Source organism: Anabas testudineus, chromosome 16, assembly GCF_900324465.2.
Source record: "Anabas testudineus chromosome 16, fAnaTes1.2, whole genome shotgun sequence".
Taxonomy (NCBI): Eukaryota; Metazoa; Chordata; class Actinopteri; order Anabantiformes; family Anabantidae; genus Anabas; species Anabas testudineus.
In genome coordinates, this window is record NC_046625.1 from 19,576,924 (window position 1) to 19,594,438 (window position 17,515).

The 17,515-nt window shown below is 40.1% G+C and overlaps 1 protein-coding gene across 2 annotated transcripts in view; it reads left to right on the forward strand.

Annotated features, from left to right (window-relative positions):
* Nucleotides 1-534: 534 nt before the first annotated feature.
* Nucleotides 535-17,515, forward strand: part of dop1a (DOP1 leucine zipper like protein A) — a 28,926-nt gene continuing 11,945 nt past the window's right edge. The window contains exons 1-18 of one of the 2 annotated variants that reach the window (XM_026371027.1): nucleotides 537-764; nucleotides 2,302-2,397; nucleotides 2,664-2,859; nucleotides 4,032-4,213; nucleotides 4,299-4,469; nucleotides 5,332-5,521; nucleotides 6,789-6,887; nucleotides 7,327-7,426; nucleotides 8,404-8,513; nucleotides 9,070-9,184; nucleotides 9,340-9,460; nucleotides 9,868-9,987; nucleotides 10,898-11,015; nucleotides 13,115-13,381; nucleotides 14,926-15,448; nucleotides 15,652-15,923; nucleotides 16,008-16,160; nucleotides 16,259-16,359. In XM_026371027.1, the coding sequence (XP_026226812.1) occupies nucleotides 2,722-2,859; nucleotides 4,032-4,213; nucleotides 4,299-4,469; nucleotides 5,332-5,521; nucleotides 6,789-6,887; nucleotides 7,327-7,426; nucleotides 8,404-8,513; nucleotides 9,070-9,184; nucleotides 9,340-9,460; nucleotides 9,868-9,987; nucleotides 10,898-11,015; nucleotides 13,115-13,381; nucleotides 14,926-15,448; nucleotides 15,652-15,923; nucleotides 16,008-16,160; nucleotides 16,259-16,359 (2,780 nt within the window). In that variant the 5' untranslated portion in view covers nucleotides 537-764; nucleotides 2,302-2,397; nucleotides 2,664-2,721. Of the gene's footprint in view, nucleotides 765-2,301; nucleotides 2,398-2,663; nucleotides 2,860-4,031; nucleotides 4,214-4,298; nucleotides 4,470-5,331; nucleotides 5,522-6,788; nucleotides 6,888-7,326; nucleotides 7,427-8,403; nucleotides 8,514-9,069; nucleotides 9,185-9,339; nucleotides 9,461-9,867; nucleotides 9,988-10,897; nucleotides 11,016-13,114; nucleotides 13,382-14,925; nucleotides 15,449-15,651; nucleotides 15,924-16,007; nucleotides 16,161-16,258; nucleotides 16,360-17,515 lie in introns of both variants that reach the window. The other variant, XM_026371026.1, reaches the window with a different exon arrangement.

Here is a 17,515-nt window from a genome sequence, read left to right on the forward strand (position 1 = left end):
AACATGTTTTCATCTAGAGTGGGTGTTTTAAAGTTTAAGCATCAGTTTATCCTCTGATTGGGTTGTTCTAAAATTTTATATTGTGTAATAAACATTTTAATCCTCTCTGTATCTGTCCTAGATTTAGAGATACACACCCTTTTGCTGTAAAAATGTTTATATACATGAATAATTATGTATAGTGTTTTAAATAACTGTGGTTTATGATAGATTTTTTCTGTGTTTCTCTTTTATAGCCGTTTTCTGGTAAAGCTAAGACCTCTGATCAGACTAAATTGTTAGGGATGCCCAATATTTAGTTTTGGGGCCCTATTACATTTACATTTAGCTCTTTGGCAGACACTTTTATCTAAAGCGACTTACAAGTTAGGTACAAAGCAGGCAAATATCCAAGCCAAGGGGACGAACTTTAAAGTAAAGTGCACTAGACACAGCTGTTTCAGTTTCATGGTGAACTTTAATAAAGCCATAAAAAAAACATCAGCATATATGGTGCTGTACATGTACTCACTGGTGAAAACGGAATACATGAAACATGAAAAGCATCGTTTTGATTTTGCAGTGATGTCGTAACTTTTCCGCGGGACCTTGTCGTTAAAGTGGGGACTTCACACAGCCGAGAGGCGGAAGAGCGGTCGGACGTTCAGCTCGTCTGCAGTGCAGTCTGGGAGCTGTCAATCGTCTCGCTTTGGATCTCTGCTACTGGAAGAAACCGATGCGCTCATCACGGTTTATTTACATCCAGCGGGGCAGTACTGAGACGAGTAAGAATATGTAGATTATCGTTACCTATTGTCTCCTTTCCAAGCTTTTTTTTTATCAAGGGACCTGACTTGTCTGAACGACTGATATCGGAGCTAGGCCCTGCTTCTCTATCATTTTAACAACATGCTAAGTTACTAAGCTTAGCTAGCCTGCTAGCCATGTTATTGACGATGTCAGCCGTTTGTTCACATTAATGAATGACAGTTGCTGGCAAGGATGCTATAACAAAAAAGCTTTTCAGTCAGATGGGATTTGTATCATTATACGATGTCACGTACGTGAGATAGCTGAACTCATCCCACCTAGCTAGGAGCAAGGTAACTAGCTAGCCGTTAGCTGACTTGTAACGTTACTCCACACACACTGTAACGGCATTAATGTGTAAATTAACATTTTGCCAGTGTTCCCAAATGTTGTAGGGAACACATTGAGCATTAACATTCGTACATATTCGGCAGCTGTATGGGCGACAGGTGTGTGTAGCTCTGCCACCTTCTCCACCTTTAAGTTACCGTTGTTGACAGTCGTGTTGAGATGTGTTCAAGTGCCAGCTCAGCGACAGCTAAACTGTCACTTGTCACAAGTTAGTTTACTGGCAAACGTTACATTCCTCCGAGATTTTAACTCAACAATGTCTAGCTAGCTAGCTTCGCTGTCTTTCTGCTGCAGTTGACATGTCACAGCAGCACAAGCCCAGGTGTGATTAATAACATGAATTGATCAGTAGTGGCTCACTGATAAGGTTTCCTAGCATACTTGAACTGGGACATTCATCTTCTTACATCTACCTCTCTGATGCTGGCCACACAGAAATCACTACCATACCAAGTCCATCGCCTTATTTATCCTGCAATGAACTTATTTGTGAACATCTAACACTTAACAGTAGTTTTGAAATAATTTGGTAATTGGCCGTTGCACTTGCACAATATTGAGCTGGCACTTACACCTGGTTACACCAGAGAGGATAGATGCATTTATCTTTCAGTTACAAGTCGGTGCATACATTATCTTGTAATATATCCTATTCTTTTCTGATTGTCTCTCAAATAATGGGAACAGCCTAGAGATATCAAGTGGTGATAGAGGCACTATTAGTATAAAGCTGTCTAGCTATTGGAAAACACCAGTTTTTGTAGTTGATATAATATGGAGTGGACCTGGACTACAGTTAATGATTGAGCTGCATCATATAATATATTTTTTCTTATGAATCACATTTTAAGTTTGAAAATGTCCTACAGCATGCTGATGTTATAATCATAGTAGTAGTGGTAATAATTGACAAATAATATTAGGTTTTCTATGCACTATTCTTAAGACTCACAAATTAGGCTACATTTAAACTCTATATACAAAAGAATAAAATGTACTTAACCTCAATAATTACCTTTTTATTGGTAGCCACTCTACCCTCAGCTGACAAAGCACCACTGGATGCCAACAAGAGCCCATTTTACAGCGAGGCTGTTCAGACTACCTTGTGATGAGAAATACCAAACATATTCCTCATTCGTTACCCTCCTTTCTTACCAGATGCAGAAATCTATTGTATGGGATGCCATTCCTTTCTAATGATTCTTTTCCGAAAGACTGCATTACAGGAGTGACACAGTCAGCTCTGTGTGAAAGGTGATGACTCCTCTTCCTCTCCAGATTTTTTAAGAGGTCATTTTATGATGCAATAGATGGGCAACACACAAAACAAAGACTGTAATGGCTCCTCATGTCAGACTTTGCTCCTACTTATTACTACCACTGCCTATTACAGTGACTCCAGCCACACCCTGGTTTTCATTGATTAGCTTAGGCTAACTTGACAATGACTAAAGTTAAGATCATGATCTCTGTGAAATCTTTTCTAATTGTCCATGAATTTTTGCCTCTCTTTATTGCAGGTGTGATGTACATATGTGTGTCGGGTGTCTTACATTAGCAAAATAACCTCCTAGGAGAATGAATGCAGAGGAAGTGGAGCTGCTCAGTGACTCCAAATACAGGAACTATGTGGCAGCAGTGGACAAAGCCCTCAAGAACTTTGAGTACTCCAGTGAGTGGGCAGACCTCATCTCTGCACTGGGTAAACTCAACAAGGTAAAAAATCAGATAATACACTAGATTATATGTTGAAGATGGGGAAAATTAAAACGACAACACTGCTCAAAGAAATTAAAGGAACTCTTTGAAAACACATTAGATCTTAATGCATGTTTATACTAATTTGACCTGGGTGATGTGTTTGGAATGAAAGGACGCCACACTGTTTGATGGAAATAAAAATTCACAACCCAGAGAGGGCTGAATTTAATGACACCCCAAAAAACCCAGGCAAGCTCTTAATGAGATGATGGATAGTGTCCTAGGCATATCTCAGATACCAGATCTGGGCCAGGGCAACCTGAGGTGCAACCTGGCAGCGTTGGATGGACTGAAAGCATAATGTCCCAGAGGTGTTTCTATTGGATTTAGATCCGGCCAGTGTGGGCTGGGCTTTCAGGGTGAAACTGCTCTCATCTGTGAAAAGCACAGGGTGCCAGTGGCAGACCTGACAATTCTAGTGTTCTATTGCAAATGCCAATCGAAGACCATGGTGCTGAGCAGTGAGCATCAGGCCCACTAGAGGATGTCTGGCCCTCAGGCCACCCTCATGAAGTCTGTTTCTGATCGTTTGGTTTAGACTTTCACACCAGTGACCTGCTGGAGGTCATTCTGTAGGGCTCTGACAGTGCTTATCCTGTCCTCCTTGCACAAAGCTCTACAAGAGTAAATGCCTGTCTCCTGGAAACTCCTCCATGCTCTTGAGACTGATGGGAGACACAGCAAAACTTCTGGCAGTATGTGCCATCCTGGAGGAGTTGAGACTGCCTTATTGTTGCCCCTCTAGTTCACCTGTTGTTAATTTCCAATATTCCAGAAGTTTTAATAAATTGACGCCATACCCTGATATAAAAAGTGTTATTTTTATTGAGCAGTGTATACAGTATATGCTGTATATATGCAAATAATGTTAATGTAATTGGTTTAAAAATTACATACAACAATTACATACAACAGCAGTTGACTTTCACTGATTTATTATTATTTTAACAGTCATTTCATGTTCATGAATTCATATGGTTTGTAAACTTATTCAATGCATTGAATAAGTTTACATATCAAAACAATTTACACCTAATTTTGTGGTCTTGTCTGACTTGTACCAGCAAACATTCTGGTTGCCTCTTTCTCTTTTAGCATGCTTAACCATTTTTTGCGTCCTTTTGCAGGTTTTGCAGAACAATGCAAAATACCAAGTGGTTCCCAAGAAGCTGACAATAGGTAAACGGCTAGCCCAATGCCTCCATCCTGCCCTTCCCAGCGGGGTTCACCGCAAGGCTTTGGAGACCTATGAGATCATCTTCAAAATCATTGGCCCCAAGAGGCTTGCGAAAGACCTCTTTCTTTATAGGTACTGTGGTACAACATACAATTATTTGGATACTAAATGTTCAGCTAATATCTCAACAGCATCCATGTCTTCTTCATTCCTGCAGCTCGGGGCTCTTCCCTTTACTCTCCAATGCTGCTATGTCCGTAAAGCCTGTCCTTCTGGGGCTATATGAGACCTACTATTTGCCACTGGGAAAGACTCTAAAACCAGGCCTACAGGGGCTACTGACTGGGGTATTGCCTGGTCTGGAGGAGGGTTCTGAGTACTATGAAAGGTAAGAGGATCAGAAATAAAAAGAAATACCTGAGGAAGGATGTGGATGGATAGATATTTAGATGTGCTCATGCAGACATTAGAACCGGACATTAGGAGGCTTTTTAATAGCATACTGTGGAAAGCAATTAATTGTATGAATATTGCATGAATGATATTTGAGACATATGAGTCACTGCAAGACGGATGTTTTAACTGAAGATAGCCTAAGTTTTAATAATTATAAGAACAACTGACTAAAAATTACATAGTTCAGTAAATTAAGTATAATTCTACAGACTGTAGTTAGATAACAGTTATGGATGATATTATAAATTACAAACATTTCATATTACTAACATGTTTTTTATCTGTCAGTGACCAACCTGATCAGAGAGGCACATTGCAGAAATTGAATCCTAAGTGGTCTCCTAAACAGTGTTCAGAGCAAGACCAGTGACATTAAATAGTGAATCATAAACAATGACAAATTATGACTTTAATACCATTGACTGACTGAAACAAAAAAAAAAACCCAATAATATCTAATGCTTAAATGAATAATTCTACCACCATTGAAACTACACCTAAATAAAAACATAAATATGTATTTCCCATCATAACAAGCAGAAATTTCTTCAAAGAATTGTGTGATTGAGGTTGTACTTAAGTCTGTACATGAGTGCCTCGATCTGGACAGACTAGAAACACAGTGGTTGTCGAACTGTCAGCAACAGGTGATGCATTGTGTCACTGCTTTAAACAGCTATTTTTATTGTTCAGTCCCAGCTTTGGCTTGTGGACTGTGCCAGGGTTGTACAAGTTGAAATACTGGCATGTAGTTAATAATCATATTTACTGTATCCTGTCTGTGTTTTTCACAGAACCAACACCTTGTTGGAGAAGGTAGCTGCAGCTGTGGAGCAGACGGCCTTCTACAGTGCCTTGTGGGGCAGTATACTGACCAGCCCTGCTGTTCGTCTCCCAGGCGTGTCCTTTGTTTTGCTCCACCTCAACCGCAAGCTCTCCATGGAAGACCAGCTCTATGTCATGGGCAATGACATTGAACTCATGGTACATGATAAACACTCTCTAGCAATATCCCTTGTCAGATGATTGGTGTTTAAATGGGTGTCCTTATACTTAGGCCATGAATGTACAGTTGCAAGAAAAAGTAAGAACCAATTTCCTGGTTTTAAACTTATCATTAAATGTGATCTGATGTTCACCTAGGTCATAAATATCAACAAACACATTGTTTCTAAGCTTATAAAACACAAACATGCCAACATCTGTCACTCTAGAATCGGAAAGAACCCTAGAGTAACAGCTAAAGACTTGAAGGGTTTTTTGGAGCTGGTTAACCTCTCTGTTCATTAATCAACCATAAACAACAACATTAAACAGACATTGCATACATGACAGGACACCACAGAGGAAGTCATTGCCCTCCAAACAAAACATTGCAGCACGCCTTGACACTCCACAACACTACTGGGAAAATGTCTTGTAGACAGATGAAACAAAGATACAAAGATAGAATTATTTGGCAAGAACAAATAATTCACTTAGTTTTTCCTGCAACTGTATATGATCAAAGAAACTGGCATGGTTGATTATCAACACACCACACAGGTTTATCAGTGTTTAGGCCTCATTCACGAAGTGTCCATAACCAGACATTTTTAGATGTTGCATAGATAAGAACAAAATCCGTGCAGACTACATACCACTCTTTAGAGCCTGAATGTCTGTGCAGGATTGTGACTATTGCACATAATTGGAATGATTCCTGCAAATATAACTCCTAAACTCCTAACCCTAAGTTCCTGCAGACATTTATAGATAGATATAGATTTTAAATAATGACGCTCACCACACTCTGTCCCCTCTCTCTAGTAGATTATGACCCTTTAACGTGAGCGTATGCAAAAACTGGCCACAAAAACTAAAACTTAAATGTATATCAACCAAGGTTGAAGATGCCGGTAAAACAAACACAGGAGTCCGAAAGGACTAGTGCAAACAAAAGTGTAAGTGATCAGTGTTAAAGTTCCTCCTCAGGATATTCAGACAGGTATGGCAAAGTTGCAAAAACGAAGCAATAGTACAAAGACGAGTTTCAGGCCAACTGGCTTACTGGGACATTTCACAGTGCTAAATAGGAACAACCAAAACATGCGTTCATCTAAGGATTCTTCAATGTAAGAACTAAAGTGTGAGTAAATCTGCCATTTTAAAAACGTATCGTGGATCCTAACTTTTTTTTTTTTTTTTTTTTTTTTTTTTTAAGCAAATGTAAGAAAAAACTAGACGATCTGTTTGTCTCTGTACTCACCAGGTGGAGGCAGTGAGTACCTCAGTCCAGGACTCCAGTGTGTTGGTGCAGAGGAGCACCCTGGACCTGATCCTCTTCTGCTTCCCCTTCCACATGAGCCAGGTAGACAAAGCTGTATGAACTGTATGTGTGTGAGGTCTGGCTGAAATTACAGAACTGAGTAGATGATAATGATATGTTTCTAACTGCCTGATGTATTTGCATTAGATCAAAATAACTATCTAATGAAATTGATATACAAAGTTAATCACTGTTAAAACTAGCATAGCTGTTTTATTTCATAGCTTTTTGTGCTTTTGTACGTGTGTGTGTGTGTGTGTATGTGTGTGACCACAGTGTTGTCATTTAGACAGCCAGGCACAGTGGTGACTTGTCCTGGCTGCTTGTTAAATCCTTCACCTCAAAACATTTCTGGATCTGTCATGTTGGGGATGCAGCTCTTATCTAATGTCTAGGTCCTTGCTCATAATCTGTGCGTGTGACAGAAAGAGAGGAATAACAAAACAGCCGCATATGTTCTGATCAGTTCTGTTGTATTTAGGCTACTCGGCCTGACATGATCCGGATCCTGTCAGCAGCTTTGCATGTGGTCTTGAGAAGAGACATGTCCCTCAACCGCAGACTCTACGCCTGGCTATTGGGTGTGATATATACACACACAGACACATTATTGTTACTCAGAAATATGATATCAGGGTTCCCATTCATTATGTAACGTCTGGAACATTGTAGAATTAGAGAGGTGTGTTTCTAGTTTCCTGACGGTGGAAAGAAAAGCAACTGGAAAACTTAACAAGAACCCAATAAATATGTCCAATTCATTCATTAACGTGTTGTACAAACTTGATTGTTTATCACATTGGCATAAAAAGGCAAAAAAACATGATTATGCCCAGTTGAAATCTGAGTTTACGTGGACCATGGTGGGAACCATGATGTATGAACCTTATGAACCTACAGACACACTGAGCCTCATTCACCAACTATTTTCACAGTTTTCAGAAAGATTCTGACATTCGCCAACATTATCTTCTTATTATGCAACGTAGATAAACGTGAACAGAGATTTTTCTAAGAACAAATTTAAGAAAAAACCTGGGAACATCATTGGTTAATGAGGCCCATTGGTTTGTTGTCATTTTCTTACACATGTCCACTGTGTATATCCATGCTTTTGTGCAGTTATACTTTTTATGAGCAGTAGAACATACAGTAAGCTAATGTCAGCTATGGTCATTGTCTTACTTTATTTTCTCTTGTTTGCAATTCACTGTGGACAATCATTCTGGTAAGTGTTTCCTCTGCTAAGGAACAACATTAGAATACTTCACATGCCTGGTTCTCCATTAAAGATAAGAATAGCAGGATATACTAATGGTTAGGGTTGTACTTTTTAGATACACTATTTCTTTCTAAACCAGAAATAGTTCTACCAGTCAAGGTTGTGGAAATTCAGTATCTTTCTTTCACAGTGAATGGAAGTTCATGGTATGGTATTTTGTCTTGTGAACTATTTTACCTTTAAAAATATTAAGTCATGCTCGAGTGATTTTTCCATAATCCATTTTTTCATTACTGTGACTGAAATATGACTGATTTCTCTCAATGTTCTTTGAAGGCTTTGACAACAACGGGGTGATAATAGGCCCCCGCAGCACTCGACAGAGCAACCCGGAGGAGCATGCCAGCCACTACTTCAACACGTTCTCTAAGGACATGTTGGTCCAGGTGAGGTTTCAAGAAAATTGCAAATATGGGTCACCAATTAAAAATGCTACTTGTTTTTAGAATTTCAAAAACCACTTTAATCTTTCTCCTTTCATATCCTGTTTGGGGTTTGCATATATGTCCTGCTCGCCTTTCCTATTCCCAACAGCCTGTCCTTTGAAGACAGCCCCCGGTTTTCCCAACGACTCTTACTGTATGCACATAGGCACACTTGTGTAATCTGTCCTGTCACACAAAACAGCACTGGCCCTCCTGGCATAAAATGTGGTACTCTGGTTTGCAACATGGGCCATTATATAAATATAGTAATTATAGCAAGCAGAATGTTAAAAAAAAAAAAAAAAAAAAAAAAAAATCAAAAGTAAATAAATTTGTCCTCTGCTGTGTCAAAAGGGTCTCTGGGGTTTACAGATATTCTCTGATCTCTGGTATGTGTGTGTCTGTGTGTGTCTGTGTGTGTGTCTGTGTGTGTGTCTGTGTGTGTGTCTGTGTGTGTGTCTGTGTGTGTCTGTGTGTGTCTGTGTGTGTGTCTGTGTGTGTGTCTGTGTGTTTTCAGGCAATGGTGGGGATCTTGCAGGGCAAGGCCAGAGGTGGGGAAGAGGAGAGTATCCTTATGCATGACCTCAAGCCATTTCGCATCCTTATAAGTCTGTTGGACAAACCAGAGCTTGGTAACTAGTTTTAACCCAATATTAAGATTTGTTGTAATTAGGATACATGTCACTCTAGAATACTTTGATATAAACTGTATTTAATACATAACCACTTTTTGTGACCTCACTGTGTAGATACAGATCTATGAGTCTATCTGTGTGTTTCTTTCCAGGTCCTGCAATCCTAGAGGATGTTTTGATTGAGGTATTTCGAACTCTACACACACAGTGCCGAACGGAGTTGGACCTCCAAAACCAGAGTCCGTTCAGCAAAGACCACACACACCTCAGCAGGTCAGTCCACGACTTGCCTGTTTGTGGCCTGAATGCATCACATATAAGCTATCATTAAAGTTTAGTTGTTGCATTATCAAAGAAAAAAATAAAACCAGCTGAATAGCATATTCAATAGCAATTGCATATAAAGTCGTAAAATTGCAACATATGAGAGTGACAATACAAAGATTAATAGCCAGCAGACACACATTTTTATGTAAAACATACATAAAAAAGTGTACATTCCATCATGTGTGTAGGTTTTGGAGTTATAAATGGATATTCTTAAAATATTTGGTAATTTTAATAGAATAACTGTCATAACTATTACAAAAAGCCTACAGTACACTTAAGTTTATAATGTGTTGGGGAAATTTAAAATGCTATTTTACCAATATTAATTTTGCTTTCTGAATCATTCTTAGTAAACTACGAGAAAACAAGAAGACGGCAGAACTGATTAAAACAGCCAATCTCCTGTTCAACTCCTTTGAGCCATACTACATGTGGGACTACATCGCTCGCTGGTTTGAGGAGTGCTGCAGGTTTGTAAGGTTAAATGTTTAGAGGTGGGCAGATTGATTCTTATGAAGCTTTGTGCCTTTCTATCTGGTAATGAAGAAAAAGAATGAAACCTTGAGGTTTCAACTGGTGCCCTGTAAAGCTTTCTGATTGGAACAGTTTTGGTCCCACATATTTTTATTATTTTTATTTAATAAAAATAATAATAGCAATAATAGTAATTTAAGATGATGATTATTATTATTATTATTGCTGTGTTCAAACAGAAACTGTTCCCGGTACCGTATAAGTCACAAGTATGTGAACCCTTTGGAATTCCATGGTGTTCTGCATTAATTTGTCATAAAATGTGATCGGATCTTCACCCAAGTCAAGAGTATTAATATAATAATAGTAATAATAATAATGACCTCCAAAAAGCTAATTGGAATCAAGAAGAAAATAGTTTTGAGGGTATGGACTAGAGCTACTTTACAGTCTACAGTTAGGTAAACAATCTACAATTGGAGACACTTTGGGACTGTGGCTGCACTATCAAGAAGTCAGCGGCAAATCAAAATGACCCCAAGAACACAAGGTAACACTAGGTAAAGCAACAACTATGAGTGACAGCTAAAGATTTGAAGGCATCATTGGAACTGGCTAACACATGTGTTCATTAGTCCAGACTTCTGTGTTATTTTAGGCACATCATATTTGTTATTCTTCTTGACTGAGATGAAGATCAGAACTTTTCAGATCTTTTATGAGAAATTAAAGGAGAAAATCACAACATTTCAAAAAGATTCACATACTTTTTCTTGCCACAGTGTTTGTTAATACTCTTGACTTAGATTTCTGACATCAGCTGAGGGGCATTCACAGATGTACATAATCAAACGAAGGTTTACTGTTAACTCTAGATTACTTAACAGGATCAATTGTATGTTGCAGGAGGACTGTGAACAGCACCACAGATGCACAACGGCATTGTGGGAGCTTGGATCCCGCAGAGCTGTCATTAATGGAGTTCTGTCAGCTGGTCGATTTCCTGCTGGATATAGTTTCCCTGGTGAGGTGTCTTTATTTCTGTTTGTCTGTCTTTCTTTCGTTTTGTCTTTTTCTGTCTTTCTTTCGTTTTGTCTTTTTCTGTCTTTCTTTCGTTTTGTCTTTCAGTCTGTCCATCTTTTGTTCTTTCTGTCTGTCTGCCTTTCTTTTTTTCTGTTTTTCTCTCTCTTTTGTTCTGTCGTTCTTTCTTTCTGTCTTTCATTCTGTCTTTCGTTCTTTCTTTCTATTGGTTCTGTCTGCCTGTCTGTCTGTCTGTCTGTCTTTCATATGTCACTGCTTCTTTATCTTTGCTTTCTTCTTCCAGTCTATCTTCAGTTTTGTCTTTATTCCTCTATCTTTGCTACCTCCACAATCTTTCTTTTCCAGTTCAACTATTCTCTTCTATCCTTACACATTAATTTTTTACTCCTAGTTTTTTGTTTATTTCTATTTTTATTTCTGGGCTTTTGTCTTTCTTAGTACACATTATTTCTGTTCATTTTCCTTTTCCCAATCTTTTTTTAAATACCTGTCCATTACATAATTTCTGTTTCCTCTTCTGCAGTGCCTTGTTCCCTTCCTGTGCTTAGGCTTTCTTTTTTTATCTCCTACTGCCTCTCTGTTTTGACTCACTCACCATTCTCAAATCAAATATGTTCAGTACAAATACCTTTTAGTGTCCATGTTGTCATATTGTCCATCCAAATCAATTTCAGTGTCCAGTTTTGGGATGTTATGGCCACCATCAGGGTGTGTGCACCTCCTGTCTGTTTGATGTCTGTATGTGTATACAGTCCACACACAGGTTTCCCTGTCCAGTATATTGTTTGCATCCTCTTAGAAATATGCTTGTCTGTACAGTATTTCCAATCTGAATAGTTTGGAAATCCTCCATTCTCTTATTACCCTGTTAAAATGCTTGTAGCGAGCGTGTGTGTGTGCATGCTGGAAAGAGAAAAGTGAGAGAGAGAATCTTGTGATTGGAAGTTTGATAGAGCGTGTGTGTGTGTGTGCGTGTGTGCGCAGGTGTGTTTCTGCAAAGTGTGGCCTGTGCTCTGCTTGCTCCTGTCTGTTCAAACTATCTGCTCTTTCTCCTTGAAGCCTACTAGAAGCATGAGGGTAATCTGCCAGGTAAAGTACTGCTCTTTCCTGCTTTTTCACCTCACCCTGCTTCACTGAGGCTACGATAACATTTCTGCAATGTCCTGCCAACATCCCTCAGGCCATCTTGTTTGTCCCCTGCTTTGACTAATCATTTCAGAATGACTGCCTTATCATAACATTTTAATGCAAAAAAATGAACATGATCCCAAGAGAAAACTGGGATTATAACAGTCATTACATGTGGTGAAAACTTACCCTGTTTGGCTGTTTGGTGTGGATCTTGTGAAAATGAAATCTCTGCCCAGTGTGTATGTGCATTATATTAAGCAGGCATGCAGTTATATTCTATTGGTGCTTACATATTTGTAAGAAATATGATACATATTTTAATGCTGATTTTATTATTTTTGTCAATATGTTTTTGCTCATTTTTGTTTCATTGAAGTATGTTTTGCTTAGAAGAACTTACAGCGACATCATCACATTCACCATGCAATGCTACAGTGCAAGAAGGCCATAAAAACTAAATATAGAGAAAAGAAGGCTCTGTACACTTCAGTCTGTAATTATCAATCTAAATATGCTGAGCCTCTTTTTATTTAAAGACTAAAACATAAATAGAAATATTCAACTATTAACTAACCTAAATTAATTAATTTAGGAGACAACTACCAGTGAAATATCATTCAAATTAAGCTAATGACTAGAAATGTGTAAAATAACGTCATCGTCTTTAAGATAAAATTTAATGTATAACAGTAAGACTGCATAAATGAAACTGATTGTTCCTATAATTCAGTATCTCAGGTAGTTGTATTGTAATACCTAGACAATATAAATTATTATTATAATATTCATGCAGCTGTTTATTAAAACGTAAGCAAACTGTATAACATAAATCACTGTGAAAACTGAGAGCTTCTAAACTTAATACAGTACTACTTATTATCATGCTCGCCTCCTCCTAACTATCCATTAATTGCACTTTGAAGTCTTCATTTCCTCTTCTGACATTTCCAGGAGACATACATAGAGATCCAGACAGAGCATCTCCCTCAGCTGCTGCTGCGGATGGTGGCAGCTCTGACCTGTCACCTGCAGTCCCTGGCCCTCGGGGAGCTCACCCACTGCCTTCGTCTCTGCTCCAAGATCCTTAGCAAAGTGCAGCCACCCCTAGTGTCTCCCTTGGCTCTGCCCGCAGGCCCTCACGCTCAGGGCCTCTCCAGCTCTATGGGCAACTCCTCAAACTCAGCAAAGGAGAAGAGCAGAGACAAAGAGGACCAAAGGGTGAGGAAAAGTGTTTCATAAAAGGTTAATGCTGTTAATCAGAAACTGATAAAAATTGACAAGTTGCTATTTGGGATCATATATTCTAACCCCTTCCGTCCTGATCAGAGTACCTCTCTGCTTTAGTGGTCTGTCAAGGTACGCGTTAAAAGTGATACCACTGCTAAAAACATTGACTACTGATAATTCTGTCTGTGCTGCTTCAAAAATGTTTTGATTAAAACATAGACCCTGTTGCTAACTAAAGAAGTGTAAACCCCAATTTAGCTCGCTTGACCCACTTCCTTTACAAGTTATCGTCCAAAGACAGTCTATGCTCCGACAGTGTGCCCTGGTCCCTGAACAGGGCCCCTTTACCCACTTGGTTTTTCCTGCCAGCTTTCTGGTTTGTACTGCAATTGGCTGGGTGACCCAGCAATCCCACACTCCCTCAACAGAAGGCATTTGAAGGCTTGTTTCAAACAAATGCCTCCCCTTTTGCCTGTCCAGCAACCTGGTTGTTTAAGTGTTTAAGAGTTCATTGAGGCATAGTTTGAAGTTCAGTCAGTCTAATGCTCAGTTAGGGGCTGGAAAGATAGCAGTTGGCCCATGAGGGTTAAGTAGAAAAAGAGAAGATAGTTAATCAACAGCTGAGCCCAGCTTGCTTCTCTCCTCTGAGGAAAAAGAGGAGTAGACCAGCTTGTGATGTCCGCTGGGTGAGCCGCATCCATCAGAGTGGAACACCCTATCCCCACCCTGAGGGGCATATGGAGATCGTGGTAGCCGATGTGCCATCTGAGTCCAGGCTCTAGAGTGCCTCAGTCAACGTGTATTCCTGGTAGCCCTCAGGTTCCCAGGCTTAAAGGCTGAAAAGTCCCTCAGGTCACACCCAACAGCTATTGATACAGGCTTTATGAAACAGTCAATAAGTAAATATTTGGGCATGGAAAAAAAAAAAAGTATTTTCTCATTGTCACAGTAATTGTATACTGCAGTATCAGTATATTATTCTATACTAGTACTATCTATTATTTTAGTAATTGAGTAAATAATCTGCAGCTTAGACATGTCAATGACAATGTCAGACTGTACTGTCTTTTCGGAGGCTTTGTGATATGATGAACATAGCAAAGCTTGCTGCCAGAACAAAACAAACAATTCACTACACATAAAGTAGTTAAACACATGTTGTATAGTCACTCAAGATTTTAAAACTCATTGAGTCTGCAGGCTAAACAGCCTGGATGAGTTGGATTAAATAAAACATTGAGACAAAGAATTTGCATTGAGAATTTTTCGTAGTCACATAGTCATAGTGAGTTTCTCAAGGAATCGTTTCAGCCCGATATAACATTACATTTCTTGGAAATTAAATTTTTATAGATTAAATTGTAGATTGAACTTTTGTTATTGAGACAATTTAAGGTACTTCATAACATTGCAAAAGAAGCTGGAAGGAATTTGCACTTAAATGTTTCCTTGCCTACTGTTTTTTCAGTGAAATGAAGCTCTGTCTGTTCCACTGTTTGCTGAAATGTTCTTTTACCACCTGTCTCTTCCTGCAGGCCCTTCCCACTACTCTGGAGCTACCTGATAATAGAGAAGTGTTTGAGGATGGAGAAAATCCTCCCAGCAGTCGTTCCTCAGAAAGTGGTTTCTCAGACTTTGTCCAGTACCAGGGAGATGGCCAAGAGGAGGCAGGACGAGCCCCCCAGCCCCACCTGGTCAGAACGGGTTGTCGCTCATCAGGGCCATGTCAGACTAAACCTATGGACAAACCAGTTATGCAGTGTTGCCTGGAGCACTTTCAGCAATTTCTTTCTCGCCTCATCATATTGTATATTACCCCTGGGCATGTGGACAGACCTAAGGGTGAGAGAAATGATGTCATGCAGTCGGGGTCCCTGGTTTCAGAGGGATCCAAGCACAATGATCATATGGAGTCATATTCCAGTCCTGGGTGGATCCAGAAGGAGTGTGTAGCAGCCTTCACTGCTGCCTGCCAGCTCTTCCTAGAATGCTCCAGTTTCCCTGTCTATATTGCAGAGGGTAATGTCAAATCCTCACCCACACAGGAAGAGCACTTTGGTAAGAACCAAAAGTCTGAAAAAAGGAAGTATTGAAACCTCTTTATTGTAGCAAGTACTTTCACTTTGCACAGTTTCCTTGGTAATTTGAGAAAAGGGGAGTGTGCAGACATGCTAAACTTCTTTAAAGACACAAAAACTTCTGACTAGAATATCAAAGCGCACCACCTTTAATTCCTTTATATCCCTTCTTTTTCCACACAGTCCACCTGCCATTGTGGCTGCAGACCCTGATGGATGCATGCTGCCTGGCCAGTGACTTCAGTCTGCAGGGTACTGCCATTTCCCTGCTCATGGATCTAGTGGGACTCACGCAGTCAGTTGCCATGGTGACCGCTGAAAGTGTGGCATCTAGTGGTAATTCTGAGTCTACCCAGACCATGAGCCCGAGCCAGGGTCGAGTAGCTGTTGTCATCAGACCACCACTCACTCAGGGAATTCTAAAGTACATCGCTGACAAGACGGATTTCTTTAAGGTAGGGATTTTTTTTCAGGCTGCAGTGGAACTATTGTTGGTCTTCATTTTTTCATGTTTTTGAAATCTCAAATTTTTTGCGCAGAGTGTGGCTCTAATTCTGTGGGACCAGCTGAGTGAAGGAACACCTCAGCACCATCAACGCAGTGTAGAGCTCTTCTACCAGCTCCACAACCTGGTGCCGTCCTCCAGCATCTGTGAGGATGTGATCAGCCAGCAGCTCATGCACAGAGACAAGGTGGACACATGACCTCTCAGGCAATATCCACACACACAGTTGCTCATTTTGTCTGCAGATACAAAAACTCTCCAAGCTGAAGCCCCTTTTTCTTGCAGAGAATTCGACTGGAGGCACATGTAAAGTTCTTGGTGCTGTGGCATTTAACACGAGATTTGAACATCACCAAGTCCTCTCCTTTTAGTCGCACCTTTGACAGGTATGTTTGAATATCCCTGACAACATACGGTGAGGGAAAAAATTATTTGAACCCCAGCTGATTTTGTAAGTTTGCCCACTAACAAAGAAATGATCAGGCTATAATTTCAATGGTAGGTTTATTTGAACAGTGAGACACAACAATGACAAAAAAAATCCAGAAAAATGCGTTTCAAAAAGAGTTATAAATTAATTTGCATTTCCATGAAGGAAATAAGTATTTGATCCCCTATCCGTCAGCAAGATCTCTAGCTCCCAGGTGGATCTTATACAGGTAACGAGCTGACATTGGCCCTCTCAGCTCGTTACCTGTATAAAAGAGACCTGTCCACAGAAGCAATCAATCAATCCAGATTCCAAACTCTTCACCATGGCCAAGACCAAAGAGCTTTCCAAGGATGTTAGGGACAAGATTGTGGACCTACACAAGGCTGGAATGGGCTACAAGACCATTGCCAAGCAGCTGGGTGAGAAGGTGACAACAGTTGGTGCAATTATTCGCAAATGGAAGAAACATAAATTAACTGCCAATCTCCCTTGGTCTGGAGCTCCATGCAAGATCTCACCTCGTGGAGTTTCAATGATAATGAGAACGGTGAGGAATCAGCCAAGAACCACTCGGGAGGAACTTGTCAATGATCTCAAGGCAGCTGGGACCATAGTCACCAAAAAAACAGTTGGTAACACACTACGCCGTGAAGGACTGAAATCCTGCTGTGCCCGGAAGGTCCCCCTGCTCAAGAAAGCCCATCTACAGGCCCGTTTGAAGTTTGCCACTGAACATCTGACTGATTCAGAGGAAGACTGGGTGAAAGTGTTGTGGTCAGATAAGACCAAAATCGAGCTCTTTGGCATCAACTCAACTCGCTGTGTTTGGAGGAGGAGGAAGGCTGCCTATGACTCCAAAAACACCATCCCCACTGTCAAATATGGAGGTGGAAACATTATGCTTTGGGGGTATTTTTCTGCCAAGGGGACAGGACAATTGCACCGCATCAAAGGGAGGATGGATGGGGCCATGTACCGTCAAATGTTGGGTGAGAACCTCCTTCCCTCAGTCAGGGCATTGAAAAGGGTCGTGGTTGGGTACTCCAGCATGACAATGATCCAAAACACACGGCTAAGGCAACAAATGACTGGCTCAAGAAGAAGCATAT